A 15870-nucleotide genomic window follows, 5' to 3' on the forward strand; every position below is an offset into this window, starting at 1 on the left:
CTTCTCTCGTTCCGTCAGGATACAGATGTTTCTGCAGACATTCCCCCTGCTGAAGCTCTGCCCTGGCGGAAGACACTTCCTGCTCAGACCATCGCATAGATGGCCGCCCACTGCGCGCGGTAAACGGGAAAGCGGCTAATTAACGACAACGGCCGCGTCTTTTGCTCTTCTCATCTCGAGGAGGGCCGCAGTATTTCTTTGAGCGCGTCTCTCTCTCTCTCTCTCTGCGAGCAGGTGTCTCCCGCGAGAGACGGCGAGGGAGATGTGTTTTGATTCTCGAAAGACAAAGAGGAGCAAACACAAATCATTCTGATAACCTGTCTAAAACGCTGCTATTCTGGGCCTGTCCTGAGGCTGGCTAGTTGTCATGGCTAGTTGTCATGGCTAGTTGTCATGACCCACAGACACAGTGACAGAGTGATGGGGACTGGAGAGCTGGAGCGGTCTGAGAGAGGGACTCACACACACACACACACACACACACACACACACACACACACACACACACACTCACACACACACACACACACAGAGCCCACAGCCTGACGTGTGTGTACTGTATAGCGCGTACGTGTGGATGTGTAGTTACTGTTATTTCTTCCACATTTTCCAAGTTGCCCCGCCTGTTTTGTTTGATTCTTCATATGGTTTTGTACCGTCTGCGTGCGCGTTGTTTGTAAAGTGTCAAGTAAAATAAAAATAAAATGAGCCGCCAGATAGGAGGACAGAGCTGGTCCTGATTGGTCTGCTCTCTGATACTGGAGTCAGAGCTGGTCCTGATTGGTCTGCTCTCTGCTACTGGAGTCAGAGCTGGTCCTGATTGGTCTGCTCTCTGCTACTGGAGTCAGAGCTGGTCCTGATTGGTCTGCTCTCTGATACTGGAGTCAGAGCTGATCCTGATTGGTATGCTCTCTGTTCCTGGAGTCAGAGCTGGTCCTGATTGGTATGCTCTCTGATACTGGAGTCAGAGCTGGTCCTGATTGGTATGCTCTCTGATACTGGAGTCAGAGCTGGTCCTGATTGGTATGCTCTCTGCTACTGGAGTCAGAGCTGCCGATGGGCTGTTTTAATTGAGACACCGAGGATGGGAGGCGATGCTCTAATAAACAGGTAATTATGCAACTCCCAGCTCCACCAAAGCAGATTGTGAATCCATTACGGCCTCGCTGCATCCGCCTCCCCCTACTCTTCTGTTTTCTCCCTCCTCACCTCGGAGCTGAAATCCCTGGGCAAGAAGCACTCTGTAGCGTTAGGGAGTGGGCTTCTCCACGAAATTCATAACAATTAACCATCAATCAGACTTAACCTCTGGGGTCACGCTACGTGCTCCTTGCCCCGTGAATCTGCCGGGAAGATTAACATGATGACAAAATGTGCCTGAACATGCCGGCTAATCCATTTATTTATTCAGCTTTCTCCTCGAGTGACTGATCAATCGCTCCCACACCAGAGACTGTGGGAGAGAGAGAGGGGGGGGGGGAGAGAGATAGAGGGAGAGGGAGGGGGAGAGAATGAGAGAGAGGATGAGAGAGGGGGGAAAGAAGGAGAGAGAGAAAGGACGAGAGAGGACGAGAGAATGAGAGAGAGAGAGAGAGAGAGAAAGAGAGGGGGAGAGAAAGAGAGGGGGAGAGAAAGAGAGGGAGAGGGGTGGGAGAGAGATGGTCTGTGCTCCACCAGCTGAGAGAGGTGGTGTGTGTGTGTGTGTGTGTGTGTGTGTGCGTGTGCAGTGTGAGTATCACCAGATTCCCTGAACACACACTTGACTGAGCATCAAAGAGTAGCTCACAGGAGCGTATGTAAACAAGGACGCGTACAGAGAACTGTTTGAGCGCACCTGCAAATATGCCCATTACAAACAAGACAGCCTTAAAAACACACTCACGCATGTTCAAGTGACGCATGAATGACAGGATACTAAAACGCTGGTTCCTTACCTTGGGTAGCAATGTAGTGGTTTGGCCGGTGGTAGCCCTGAAAGCAAAAAAGAGTGGACATTGAAATCCACAGCAGACCAGCAGGTTAACTTGAATTCATTATTATCGAAGTTTTGACATATGTAGCGGTAGGAGACTGCGTTGAGGTGAGCATGAAGTAAAAATTGTACAAAAAAAAAAGAGTGCCACAATCAATTAACCCTTGATTCCCTGTCTCCCTCTCTCACAAACACACACGCACACGTACGTACAAAGACCCTTCTAATAAATACCCCCGTACAATACTCATCAACACCTACGCACAGGCATAAGCACTCCAACAGGGAGAAAAACACATTGCACGTCGACATGTACACAAACACTCTATCACACACACACACACACACACACACAGACGTGCTTGAACACACACCTCCACACACATTGCCGATGTGTTGATAATCCTCTAGATACAACTAGAGCACTGATCTCCACAATAGGCTTCAACTCCCAAGGATTACTCTAATCCCCTTAAGTTTTATTTGTCCAATTCCTTGTATTCTCTCCTGAGATTAGGAGCCGGGGAAACAAAACACGAGGACTCAAAGGCTCGTCCAATCCCTGCCTCCTGCTGATTGCGCAATCCTCCCCGCCAGTCCCTTATCTCTGTCATATTCAATTTAACTTGGGCTGTGATTAACATTGCTCAACCGGGGGAAGTGAGTCGACACAAAGCCATATTTCCCTCTCTCTCCTCACTGGGTTCCTTCCGCTTTTCAATTGTCCTCCATTTTAATGACTTCTTTATCTCTGGACTGTGTGTGTGTGTGTGTGTGTGGGGGGGGGGGTTGTTTGTGCTTTCATGTCTGTTCTGTCAGGCAGGGGAGCAGACCGGTGCAGGGGGTGGATCAAAGAGGGAGGGGCCCAGTGTGATGAGCACCGTCAGCCGGGGAGTGCTTCTAGAACTGGGGACTTCTCCTGAACAGAACCTTGGCGTGTGGTAAGAGTGTGTTGTCAGGATAAGCATGACAAGGGAGAGAGAACCGCAGGGTGGAGTGAACGTGGAAAACCAGTCACCGTCAAGGGACCTGTTGTAGTGTGTGTACAGCGCCATTCCAGCATAATGGTAAAACTACGGGAAACAAAGCAACACACAGACACATGCACACACACACACACACACACACACTCACACACACACACACACACACACACACACACACACACACACACACACACACACAGTCCACTCGCTGAATGCCGTCGACAGGCCATTATGTTGTCTTACAGATAGAAGGTAAGAATCCTCAATCAACTGGAGAGCAGAGATGCCCCATCTATCTGTGCTCATTCATACCTGGCTGCAAACAATCCCTGGAATAACACGGCAGAATAATAAACACTGAGGAAAACTCACACGCACAAAAGTAGTTTATTAGCCAGGGCAAGCTTGTAGATGGGTTAAAAAGCTTTCCTGAAGAGCAAAAACACCATTATCCATCTGTCTGCGTTGCTGCTAAGTACTTTTCCAATGAAGCCAGTGGCGCTCGGAAAATCCTTTTCAATCAGGGCACTCTTTAATATGCATATATTCTTATCTTCTAATGGGCCCTCACTATTGTAGCGGCGTTCTCCGCAGCACTCTCAACATAATGGACCATAAACTGAATGGCGAGAGAGGTAAATAATTTAAGCCCCCTGCATTTGCGGTGGCCTTGTGCATTATGAATTTACCTTTCAGGGCGTAACAAGAGATTACAAACGACCACATTAGAGGGGTGGAGGGAGAGAGGGGTGTTCTCCTGAGTGGGAAAAAGTCACTTAGAGTCAGGTATGTGAGCGGCCATTACAGGCCTCGAGGAGGCGGGAGGCGGAGTCGCCTCAAATAGCCCTTTTCCACCAAGAAGGAACCGGTTCGGTGCCGGTTCTCAAACCTTTTTTTATTTTTATTTTTTTACTTTATTTTTATTCGATTTTGACAACAAACAAAACCATTCATACAACACAAAAACAATACACAGACAAGGTCATTCCAGGCAAATATCCAGCATTATGTAAAATCAGAAATACAAGGTTAGGATCACACTGATATCTTTGGGTGCGTCCTTGATTGCAAAGTACCTTAAGAGGGGAATAGTAACAGGCCACTTCCTCCCAACTCAAGTCCATTCCAATAGACATAAACCAAAGGAGATAATACATCTCAGAGCAGAAAAAAATATATCTAGTAATGAGAATTTAAAACACAAAACATGTCACATCAGACTCATGTAAGTTTTTCAGTTCTTCCAATACTTTTCACACTTACTGGTGGTGTTTCTAAGAGAAAAGGTCAAATGTTACATACTATACATTTCCTGGACTTTTCCTATCCATTCAAGGACAGTTGGGGGTTCCTTACATAGCCATTTTCTGGTTATTGCTTTTTTTGTACCAGCAAGTAGTATTTGTAACAAGTATCTGTCCCGTTCACTGAGTCCTGTAGGCACATTCCCCAGGTATATAACACTGAAATTAAAATCGAGCTGTAATTTGGTTATTAATCTGATCTCTGTCACCACATCCTCCCAGTAAGAGGAAATCACAGGGCATCGCCAAAATATGTGAAAATGACCAGCAGACATTTCACCACACAGCCTCCAACACTGACCTTGTTCAGGGTTGTTACTTTGGGATTTTTTAATTCAATTCGTGGGGTTATGAAAAATCATAAAATGTTTTTCCAAACAAGCTCTATCGCGAACCTAATTTTGAACGGTTCCGAGCATTTCGACCAATAATAAATGAGTTCGGGAACCCCAAAGTTGGTTCCGAACCGGCACCAAAAAATATTAGGTTTTTCAGCGCAAACCGTGATGATATCGCGGGCGTGGTCTATACTGTAGATTTGCGAGATTTGCTGTAAACACATGTGCTTTACTGGAAGATAAGAGTGGTAAGCAACCACTTCATCTATGTGTAAATGTGCGCCGGGATTAAGGCTCCCAAGTGTGAATGATCTCATTCTCTCTATGCTAAGTGCCAACTATCTGAATAACCAGCCAGCCAACTGACTTTATACAGATTATATAATTGACAATCCCTAAAACAATAGTGTGATGACAGCCTAATACAATTATAATTAAGTAGACTACGCAAGCCACTTTTGTGGCACACCACCTAAACAACTTTACACATGCCTATATCTCCAAGCTAATGACGTACAACGGTTCCGCTCAAAACTGGTCGAAACGCGGGCCCGTTCCCTAGATAGAACCAAGGTTCCAAGAATTCTGAACCGAACCGGTTCACAAACCAGAGTTACTTTGGTGGAAAAGGGCTAAAAGAGGCCACCGGGCGGCCCTGGCCTGGCCGGTCAGGTCGCGGGGGGAGCCTTCGCCGTGGACTGCGCGAGGTGCTTTTCACCCTGAATGACGTCTCCGTCCGCCATTTCACCGTCTTCCCTCGCTGTGAGGAGAGGTGGGCGGAGCCCGGAGCAGCGGAGAGGACTGCTACTTAAGTGCATCGTCACAGCGCCGCCTCATGTGACAACACTTGTAACGATACAATACTGTTATTGTACAGTATACGTCCCTCAGCATGTATGTATCTTCTTTTATTTGACATCATAAATTCTATGTATGCTCTTTTTCTATGCAAGCTCTTTTTGTGCATGGCTGTAAGCCAGCGCACCAAAGATAGCAAATGTCCGGTTGTCACTCCTCCCTCCCTCCCTCCTTCCCTCCCTCCCTCCCTCCCTCCCTCCCTCCCTCCCTCCCTCCCTCCCTCCCTCCCTCCCTCCCTCCCTCCCTCCCTCCCTCCCTCCCTCCCTCTGTCGTGTTGTTGACCTGCAGTTCTATGTTGCTACCACAAGAGGCAGTAGTTTTTTGTGCATGGCTGTAAGCCAGCGCACGTAGAATAGCGTTTCCCCAGTTATCACTCCCTCCGGTCAATGTTGACCTGTATTTGTCTGTTGGCACCACATGAGGCATTCGTCCCAGCACACCAAAATAAAGAAGGACACCAAAATCAACCCTGCCGATCTCCACTGCACAAGTAGAGTAGTGGTGAGAACATTGGACTCCCACCCGGGAGACCGGGGTTCAAGACCCCAGTGGGGATGACTTTATGGGACTATACCCCAAACCTCCACACGTTCATCCTTTCACTCCAATCTTTTTATCCCTTACCTTTGTCCAGAAACAGAAGTGGAACAAATTGCAACAAAATAGCTAACATTACAGGAATCATCAGTGTAACTGCTTTAGCCACTGACCACTACCATTAATGTTATGGAAGCTGCTGCTAGTTGTTGTGAGCTCATGAGCTTACTGGCTATCCCACTCTTATTGTGCTGGATTAGCATTGGAAGCATTGGAACTGATGTGTCCAGGCGACAAGACCTATCTTAATTTATTTTATTAATTCACAGCTATTTCAGTGGCATGACGAGCTTCTGTCCTACCAGTCGTGAACAGAAACAAGCCAGCCACGCACATAAGCCAGGCTGGACCTGGCCTGGTTTTTTGGTTTCTCCTTCTCTGTGTCTAACTTCTCCTTTCATCTCTCCGTTCAAAGCCCTACCCTAACCCCTGCTCCCCCTCATGTCCTAGTCTACCTCCCTCCATCCCACTGCTGTCAAACTCCGGTATTCATTCCAAGTAACATATCCAGCAAAACAACAGTCGATGTGTGTGTGTGTGTGTGTTGAGGGGGGTGTGTGTATGTGTGTGTGTTGAGGGTTGGTGTGTGTGTGTGTTGAGCGTTGGGGTGTGTGTGTGTATGTGTGTGTGTTGAGGGTTGGGGTGTGTGTGTGTGTATGTGTGTGTGTTGAGGGTTGGGGTGTGTGTGTGTGTGTGTGTGTTGAGGGTTGGTGTGTGTGTGTGTGTGTGTGTGTGTGTGTGTGTGGGGGGGGGGGGGGGGGTGTTCCCCCACAGGGCCCCCGCCTCGGTGGCACCGGCACCCTCTCCGCTCCGAGAGCGAGCGCAGTGACCTTTACGTGGTCGGCGCTGGCTGGTGTGTGTACTTACATCAACGTAATTTGCATTAATGTAATCGGAGCTCTGTTCCCCCTCCAGGGCCTGCAGCCTGACACGGGAGTGATCATCTGGAAGAGAGAGAGGGGGGGGGGGGCAGCGCTGAATTAATCACATTAACGAGGGCAGGGGAGGAAGCAGGAGAGGGGAGACAGGGGCAGACTGTCATCACCGTACTGATACAGCAGGCCCATGGTAGGCCTGGGCCAGGGGGAGGCTAGGAGGCTAGCGTAGGTGGCTAGCATAGGTGACTAGTGTACTGTAGGTGGCTAGGGTAGGTGGCTAGCATAGGTGACTAGTGTAGGTGACTAGTGTAGGTGGCTAGCATAGGTGACTAGTGTAGGTGGCTAGGGTAGGTGACTAGTGTAGGTGATTAGTGTAGGTGACTAGTGTAGGTGGCTAGGATAGGTGACTAATGTAGGTGGCTATTGTAAGTAACTAGTGTAGGTGGCTAGGGTAGGTGGGTAGGGTAGGTGACTAATGTAGGTGGCTAGTGTAGGTGACTAGTGTAGGTGGCTAGGGTAGGTGGCTAGTGTAGGTGACTAATGTAGGTGGCTAATGTAAGTAACTAGTGTAGGTGACTAGTGTAGGTGGCTAGGGTAGGTGGCTAATGTAGGTAACTAGTGTAGGTGGCTAATGTAGGTAACTAGTGTAGGTGACTAATGTAGGTAACTAGTGTAGGTGACTAATGTAGGTGACTAATGCAGGTGGCTAAAGTATGTAACTAGTCTAGGTGGCTAGTGTACTGTAGGTAACTAATTTAAGTGATTAATGTATGTAACTAGTGTAGGTGACTAATGTAGGTGACTAATGTAGGTAACTAGTGTAGGTGGCTAGTGTAGGTAACTAGTGTAGGTAACTAGTGTAGGTGGCTAGTGTAGGTAACTAGTGTAGGTGGCTAGTGTAGGTAACTAGTGTAGGTGGCTAGCGTAGGTGGCTGGTGTAGTTGACTAGTGTAATGTAGGTGACAAGAGTAAATGGCTAGAATACTCTAGGTGGCGTTTAGATTCTACAACGACATATATCTATTTCTCAGAAGACTACAAAAGAACTTCATGTCATTTAGATGGCAGATAACACAGTAGCAAGTCTTTGAGGAGCTTAAAGTTATCAAGAGTGTCACGCAGAGGCAACAAATCAGCCAAAAGAGTGTGACGAAGACATGGATAGACTCATGGGCAGAGAAGAGAGGCTTTGTACCCACATGCAATAATATTCCCGTATCGGTTCTTCATGCGGTTCTCGTCTTTCTTAGCGGAGTCCCAGGGCGCCGACTGTCCTTCAAAAAAACTCTGAGAAGAGAGGAGAGAGGAGAACACACAGAAGAGGAGAGAGGAGAACACACAGAAGAGGAGAGAGGAGAACACACAGAAGAGGAGAGAGGAGAACACACAGAAGAGGAGAGAGGAGAACACACAGAAGAGGGATGTGAAATGTGGCATCATGTCTCAGCCCTTTAAAAGATGAACCAGGATACAGAACAGAATCATCTCTTTCAGCTCTAAAAAGCAAGGGAGCGGAGCAAGAGAGAGAGAGAGAGAGAGAGAGAGAGAGAGAGAGAGAGAGAGAGAGAGAGCGAGAGTGATGTACAGTATCCACATCATTATGAGATGTGAGAGACAGAGAGGATGGGGGTCCCTGGGAGCGATGTCAAACAGAGAGCCCATTAGGGCACAGGCAGTGTGTGTCGTGCTCAAACTGGTCCCCCGACGCCCCTTTATCAAAGCCAACACAACATCTGTCTGTCTGACTGTCTGTCTATCTGCTCGCCTGCCTGATTATCTGCCTGTCTGTCTGTCTGTCTGTCTGTCTGTCTGTCTGACTGTCTGTCTATCTGCTCGCCTGCCTGATTATCTGCCTGTCTGTCTGTCTGTCTGACTGTCTGTCTATCTGCTCGCCTGCCTGATTATCTGCCTGTCTGTCTGTCTGTCTGACTGTCTGTCTATCTGCTCGCCTGCCTGATTATCTGCCTGTCTTTCTGTCTGTCTGTCTGACTGTCTGTCTATCTGCTCGCCTGCCTGATTATCTGCCTGCCTGTCTGTCTGCTTGTCTGCCTGATTATCTTCCTTCCTGCCTGTCTGTTTGCCTGTCTTCCTGTCTGTCTGTCTGCCTGTTTGTCTGTCTGCCTATCTGTGTGTCTGCCTGTCTTACCGTCTGTCTGTCTGTCTGTCTGTCTGTCTTCCCATCTGTCTGTCTGTCTGTCTGTCTGCCTATCTGCCTGTCCTCCTGTCTGTCTGTTTGCCTATCTGCCTGTCTTCCTGTCTGTCTGTCTGTCTGTCTGTCTGTCTGTCTGTCTGTCTGTCTGTCTGTCTGTCTGTTTGCCTGTCTGCCTGTCTGTCTGTCTGTCTGTCTGCCTGTCTTCCTGTCTGTCTGTCAGCCTCCTCTGAAGAAGTCGCTCATCTGAGGAACAATAAAGCCAGCTCATCATCTCCAGATCAAAACCATTTGCCTCAGATTACCCTCATGAAATATGTATCACCTCTCGCTGGGGACATTTCCATTCTGATAGCACACCAGGCACAATTAAACCAAATTATGAAAATACATCTCCACCAGCTCTCTGATGTTCAAGGGCCATGGTGAGGTGGCTCTTAGTAGACGGGCTCTATAAAAAAAGCATGTTATTGCTCATGTTTTGGTAATCAACTATGCTTATCAGAAAATTACACCGAGACCACCGACTAATCTTCAAATATGGACTCAAGAGCCATTTGAACACTCGCGGAAAATATCCGGAAATATTCACGCTTGTTTTTAAAGGACTCCCTTCATGTGTTATGAGCCCCACATACTTTGTGGTAGAATAAAGGCTGATAACATAGTCTTGATAAATAGTCAGCTGGTTGCAAGACTCTTTCATTCATCTTAGCCGTACCCAGGCAGCAGCAGTTTGTCTGGCAAATGAAGGCCTTTCAGGCCGTGCAGAAGGACATACTTCTACACATTCATTTAAGTCTTACAGATTAGGAAAGCGTTTTCTCTGAGAAACAGCTTTAATATGCTAAAAAACACACCCTCTTTGTTGAGCCAAGATGGAAATGTGTCTCGTGGATAAATGATACAGGCTTTTCACCCTGTATGTCCTCAGGGAATGCTTCAGCCAATGTCATTCTCTGACTGTCAGCGTGACGGGGGCAGGTCTGATATAGAACACTAGCCGACCAATCAGGCTCAAGAGAAAAGGCGCTACCTGGCAGCCTCATAACAGTGAAGCCTACATTCTAAAGTGAAGGACCTTTTCTGTCTCAGAGTCCATAGGCTTTTTGTCCCCCTGGCTGTTTCTCTGGCCTTTACTTTACAATAGCATAATATAATGGGGACAAAGCGGTGTGTGGACAGAAGGATGTGAAGGGGAGACGCGTATTTAAAAAGAACTGGCGACAAGGCGGAACCATAGAAACAAGGCTTCTGCAGTGAGGTTTTTTTTCTCCCTTTTCAATAACTTTCCAAGGGCAGAATTTATGAAACTTTTTAATTGCAGTCTGTTTAAAATGTTTAAGCTAAACCGTAGTTTCCTCCTCGCTCCTCTCGTGTGAGTAATCATAGAAGTGATAAAAGAAATTCTCATTATGAGAAATGTGCTTTAAGTGAAGACTGAACACTTGAATGTACAGATGATTCTTAAAAAGAAAAAATGATGTGAGCGCAGAGCAGCAGAATAACTTAGTGAATTTTCTGCATATTAATTAATCATTCACAACTTGAGAAAAGGAGACTCATTCAAGCTGACTAGAATTCATTTGTGGTTTCCCATGAGCTGTTGAATTTTTAAAATTGTATTATTATTTTAGTTAATGACTCACATTATATGCACCTACTGAACTGTGTCCCTCTTAGAATTAAAAACCAAACAAACAAACGATCAAAAGTTTGATGCACGACAATGTGGCATGAAAACTAACCCTGGTGTCGAATCTGTTCCCAAGTGCTGACACACCGTGTGAAGCGTGCAGAACAGCTTGGCCATGCAATACTTACTCTGTCACACTCAATATCAAACATCACTTTATGAAGCCGTTGTCAAACATACATACAGATCAGTAGTGACTTCACAAGGAAGATGCATTCAGTAACTATTGTCATGCAACATATGTGTCACAGTTGACATACAGTAAAGTGATGTAGAGTATCATGTATTATACAACATTCAGTGTTTCCTGCTCTCTGGTTATGTGATGTCATCAATAGGCGACATGATACACATAGGTTGGGGGCCTGGTGTTCATGACATCAGCTTTGTTCTTGCTCACGGAAACAGCTATTGGATGTTATGTAAGAAGGACACAACATCATAAATCATCAAGATGCATATCAGATGAATTTTTCCGTGAGTAATTGTTTTGAAATGATGCAAGCTTTATTTTCTGTGCTACCGTACTTTTCTCATCCAATGCTAGCATTACATTAGTATGTATGTTTGGCACATGCCTCATAAAGCGACACACGTTTGGTCGAGTATGTGTTGAGACAATGCCCCAAACAGGTAACATTTCACAGTCATGGGGGTAGTTGTACAACATGACCTGTCTTGGGAGCTTGCCTTGACAGTGCCTCTGGACTAGTTCATAAATTTTGTAAATCAGTGTACTGTCAAATGCTTCCATAACATCACATAGTATTTCTGTTGGCGAAAGCCCTTTTCTGATTATTGGTCAGATTAAAAAACCTACAGTAACTGAGATGCTGTCATCCTACAGGAGGACCAAAACAACAGCCAGCAGGCACCATCACTCAAATACTGTATCTACACAACTCACAAATAACCAAAAATATGCTCTTACCTCGTTTATCTGTTCCCAAGTTAACGTACAGATTAACAAGAAGCATGGGTCAGAGAGAGATACAGTGCAGTATGAGTGTACAGTTTAGAGGTGCACTGGCCTCCAGTCTCATCCAAAAAACCTGACACAGACTGATCATAGAGAAGACAGCATCGGAACACAACATACAAATGAATCGCTCTAGCCAAGAGAGAATGAGCTCCGATCCCACCCATCACCCAAATGTCCAGCAGGCTTTTTGGAATCGGTCGATGGAAGTGGTGTAGAGTGTGTGTGTGTGTGTGTGGGGGGGGGGCAATCAGTTATTCTGTTTCTGTGCTTTTGACTGACTCGACGCACCTCAGTGGCACGAGCCACATGAGTCCCAAACACCTTTATCCATAATGGATCAGGGCTTGGAGGGGAGTCGGGAACACCCAGCCCCTCCACAAGCTGCTGCAGGTAGCTGTGGGGGGGTTACATTATTTAACTCCCCTGCTCTTCTGCATCGGGGGGGGGGGGGGGAGTTGGGGGGTGGAAATAGGCAATTCATAACTGATTAACATCACCCACACGGAGAAAGACAGAGGGAGGGAGGGAGGGAGGGAGGGAGGGAGGAGAGATAGAGCAAGAGAGGAGGAGAGTACGGGAAGTAAGGGAATGAGAAAGTGGAAGAGATAGAGGAGGAGATACCGAGTCGCCAAGATGCCGAGTTGCTCATCTTGCAGTGGCAATGATGATGTACTGTACGAGTGGTTCCAGAGGTACGGTGAGACTAAGCTACCCCCATGTGCTAGCCTAGCCTAGCTTATCCTAGTTTAGCCTAGCTTAGCCTAGCCTGACAGCTCAGAGGCAGCGAGGGAGACGGAGCGATGCCGAGCCAGCCGTTAGCCTAATGAGAGCAAATGAGATGGATGCTTGGCGCGGGCGGAAAATCTTTTGTTTGGGTGTCAGTGAGCGGCACCGTGTCGGCGTCCGTGTCCGTCGGGTGCCGTTGCGTGACATGGTTCTCCTTAGAGAGCAGCAGCAGCAAGCCAGGCAGCTGAAGAGTAATCTGACTGAAGTCAGATAAGGACACGACAGACAGACAAGCCTTTGTCATTGTGATTTCACTCTTTTAAAGCTAAGGCTAGGCTAACCTCCTGATGGGAACTGGGTCACGCACGCACACACACGAACACACACACACACAAACACACACACACACACACACACACACACGCACACACACACACACACACACACATGAAACAGAACCACAGGTGTACAATCTCCATACACAAGAACCAGAACAACACACACTGTAAGTAGCGTGACTAATCACACCATAAACAGAAAGACGGACACTAGTTATAGTTGCTAGTGCACCTGGGGGAACGAGACCGTCTTGTGGTGCTGAACCACTGAGAAACACACACACACACACACACACACACACACAGGGCGAGGAGGAGGCGGCGGCCTCACCTCGTACTCCTCCTTGAAGCCGTAGCCCTCGGCGCACTTCATCTGGGTGATGTGCTGGAGCAGGTCAGCCACGCGGATGGCGGGGTGCAGCTGGCCGGTCTGGTACGGCGCCGGCTCGGCCGCCTCCCTCTTCCTCAGGGAGTGGGTGTGGGACTGCGCCAGGCTGCTGGTGTCGCTGCTCGCCGCCTGGCCCTCGTCTGCGACACATGTAGAGGGAAAGAGCGAGGGGGTCGACAGGTCAGTACCGCGTAGCGCCGAGACCCCTCCCCCCCTCCCCCGCGACGCTTGCCTCCGTGAGCCCGGCGTAAGGCTGTCGCCGGGGCGACGCACCGCCTGTTGGGGACTTAGCGACCACTGCAGTTCATGACAGTAACACCCGTGTGACTGATATAACAGTGCTATGAGGCATGGCGGATGGGGGGGGGGGTGGGGGGTGGAGATGAGTGCTGGTTTGAGTGGTTGACGACCACGCACCACAACACGGCTATGCCATGTCGTTAACACATGAGTATAACTGCAGTCACCTGTTTGTCTTACAATATGTAGGACAGGGGGGTTATGACCCCCCGCCAAAGTTTAACGTTACCCGGACCAGATTGAGCAACAAAATGGCGACCGCAGCTATCCGTTGGCAATGAATGATCACACAACACGACGCTGGTGTTGGGGAGGCTCAGACGCATCTGTCTCAGTGTGTCGCTGGAGATCAGTTGGTACGGGGGGAGGGACTAAGGTAGGTCTGGGGCCTGGAGTCCAGCCTCTGCTGACTTCCTGTTCCCCGTGTACTGCCCTTACAGCGTACTACGGTAGCTCCCAGTGCAGGTCTAGTTATGGGTAGGGCGCCGCGAGCAATAAGCTGTCATTTAAGACGCGGTGTAAAGCGCCGCGTCACACCGGAGAGAGAGTAGGGAGACTGCCTGCACCTCGCTCCGTGAAGAGGCTGGAAAAACAAGTCCGCTTGTGCGTTACGGTAAAGCTTTGTGACGGCAGCTCGCGCTCGTTAAACTGAAGCTGAACTGAATATCGAGTCTGCCCTTTCATACAGCGAGCCAATCGGTGGCCGCGTGGGGCAGAGATGCTGTGAGGCGCCACAGAGCACAGATGAGGATGTCCAGAGACATGGAGGAGGAGGAGGAGGAGGAGGTGAGGGTGCGGTGGCCGCCGCGAGCACGCCCCCAGCCTGCGGCCGCCGCCCGAGCGCCGCCGCACGCAGCCCTGAATCGATACTCAAACGAAGTCCAACTCAAAATCCCAGAAAATCAAAAGGCGGGGGAGGAAGGAGAAGCGGATGTGTGTGTGTTTGGGGTGTGTGGGGGGGGGGGGGGGGGGGGGGTCAAAGATGCCATGAGGTAATGCTGGCGATGTGGGGCGATGCACTCGTGGTCATGCTAAGCTAATGGCTTGGTGGCGGCGGACACACGGAGGGTGGTGAGATGCTAACAACATGTCCACTGGCCATGCAAATGTCAGAAATGTCCGTGCCAGAAGCAGCTGGCGCTGTCGGCCCGCTGTCTGAGCAAAACCACCTCCTCCCCCAGAACCCAGGGCCCACTTGGGAAACTTACCATTAATGGGCACTTTTTAAGCAGATACATGAGAGGATACGTATGTGAAGAGAGAGAGAGAGAGAGAGGGAGAGAGAGAGAGGAGAAGAGAGAGGAAAGAGGGGATAAGCAACAATACAGCATGAGTACCTGCACAGTAGGAGTAGTTTAGAGCTACAGTAGGCTAGGCAAGATCACATGCCTTTTCTCTGGCACTACAAAAGCTACTCTGGGGAATGTTTAGTGGATGGATAAAACCGAATGGGGCCGTTACAACAGTGCAAGACAGGATTCAAAGAAGAAAACAAGAAAATCATGGAGCTCAAGGGAGCAAATATGGGAGAAACTGCACGGCAGCCAATTTGGGAGCAGGAGTTATGGTTTCATGTTTACAGCGTTACTCTGGAAACTGGATTTTGATTCCCCCTATGTTTTCTGAATTTATGAATCTAAGTATCAATTGTTTTACAGTGAGTCTAATTGACAAATGAAGTAGGGGCAAATTTTCAGAGGAGACTTTCTGAATGATGCAAAATGAGCCTGTTGTGAAATGACAAACATGACATGTTTCTGTTCTGCCAACAACCATTTACCTCAGCTGCAGTACTACTGTTTACTAGTCACTAAGAATGGAACCATCTAACTTGGTTAACTAACATCCGACAGCCTTTCTACCATCTATGTGAATCACTTGATGCTTGATTACATGTGACAGTGACATACTGTAAGCTGTCATCGTGGCTATGAAGACAGGCATCCTGTTAATATGTTCACAGAACTAGCAGACCTGATTGTGGATTGCACATAATTAAGTGGATTGTTTTTTTCTAGCTCTAACTTCTACGCCTTGCGTTGTGCTGTTTACAAACAGTAGGACCTCTTGGCTTAAAGTTTTTTAATTATTGCATTTCCAGTGTCCCACATACTGTGGAAGCAATGTTTGGTAATATGGATGGTGTGTAGTTCCTTGGGCTGCTTTGCATGTTCGACAAAGGTCAGTAATAATTAATGAGAAAACAAAATGATTTTATTATTCCATCTTATCATGGAACAGGATAAATAAACGAAACAAAAACAAAAACAAAGTAGGTCACTAGCAGCTAGCCAAAGGCAGGGGGAGAAACATTAAAAAGAATAATAGAAATGTTGTTGGGGGGTGGGGGGAGTAGTC

At 48.0% G+C, this 15870-nt stretch overlaps 1 protein-coding gene across 1 annotated transcript in view; it reads right to left on the reverse strand.

Annotated features, from left to right (window-relative positions):
- LOC311325505 (receptor-type tyrosine-protein phosphatase mu-like) overlaps positions 1–15870 on the reverse strand; it is a gene marked incomplete at both ends in the record, with an annotated part of 143560 nt that overhangs the window by 15885 nt on the left and 111805 nt on the right. Inside the window, 4 exons of the mRNA XM_084458219.1 lie at positions 1935–1971; positions 6923–6999; positions 8133–8220; positions 13156–13352. Of these exons, the coding sequence (XP_084314345.1) occupies positions 1935–1971; positions 6923–6999; positions 8133–8220; positions 13156–13352 (399 nt within the window). The remainder of the gene's footprint in view (positions 1–1934; positions 1972–6922; positions 7000–8132; positions 8221–13155; positions 13353–15870) is intronic.

This window comes from Borostomias antarcticus (genome assembly GCF_949987555.1).
Source record: "Borostomias antarcticus genome assembly, chromosome: 24".
Lineage (NCBI taxonomy): Eukaryota > Metazoa > Chordata > Actinopteri > Stomiiformes > Stomiidae > Borostomias > Borostomias antarcticus.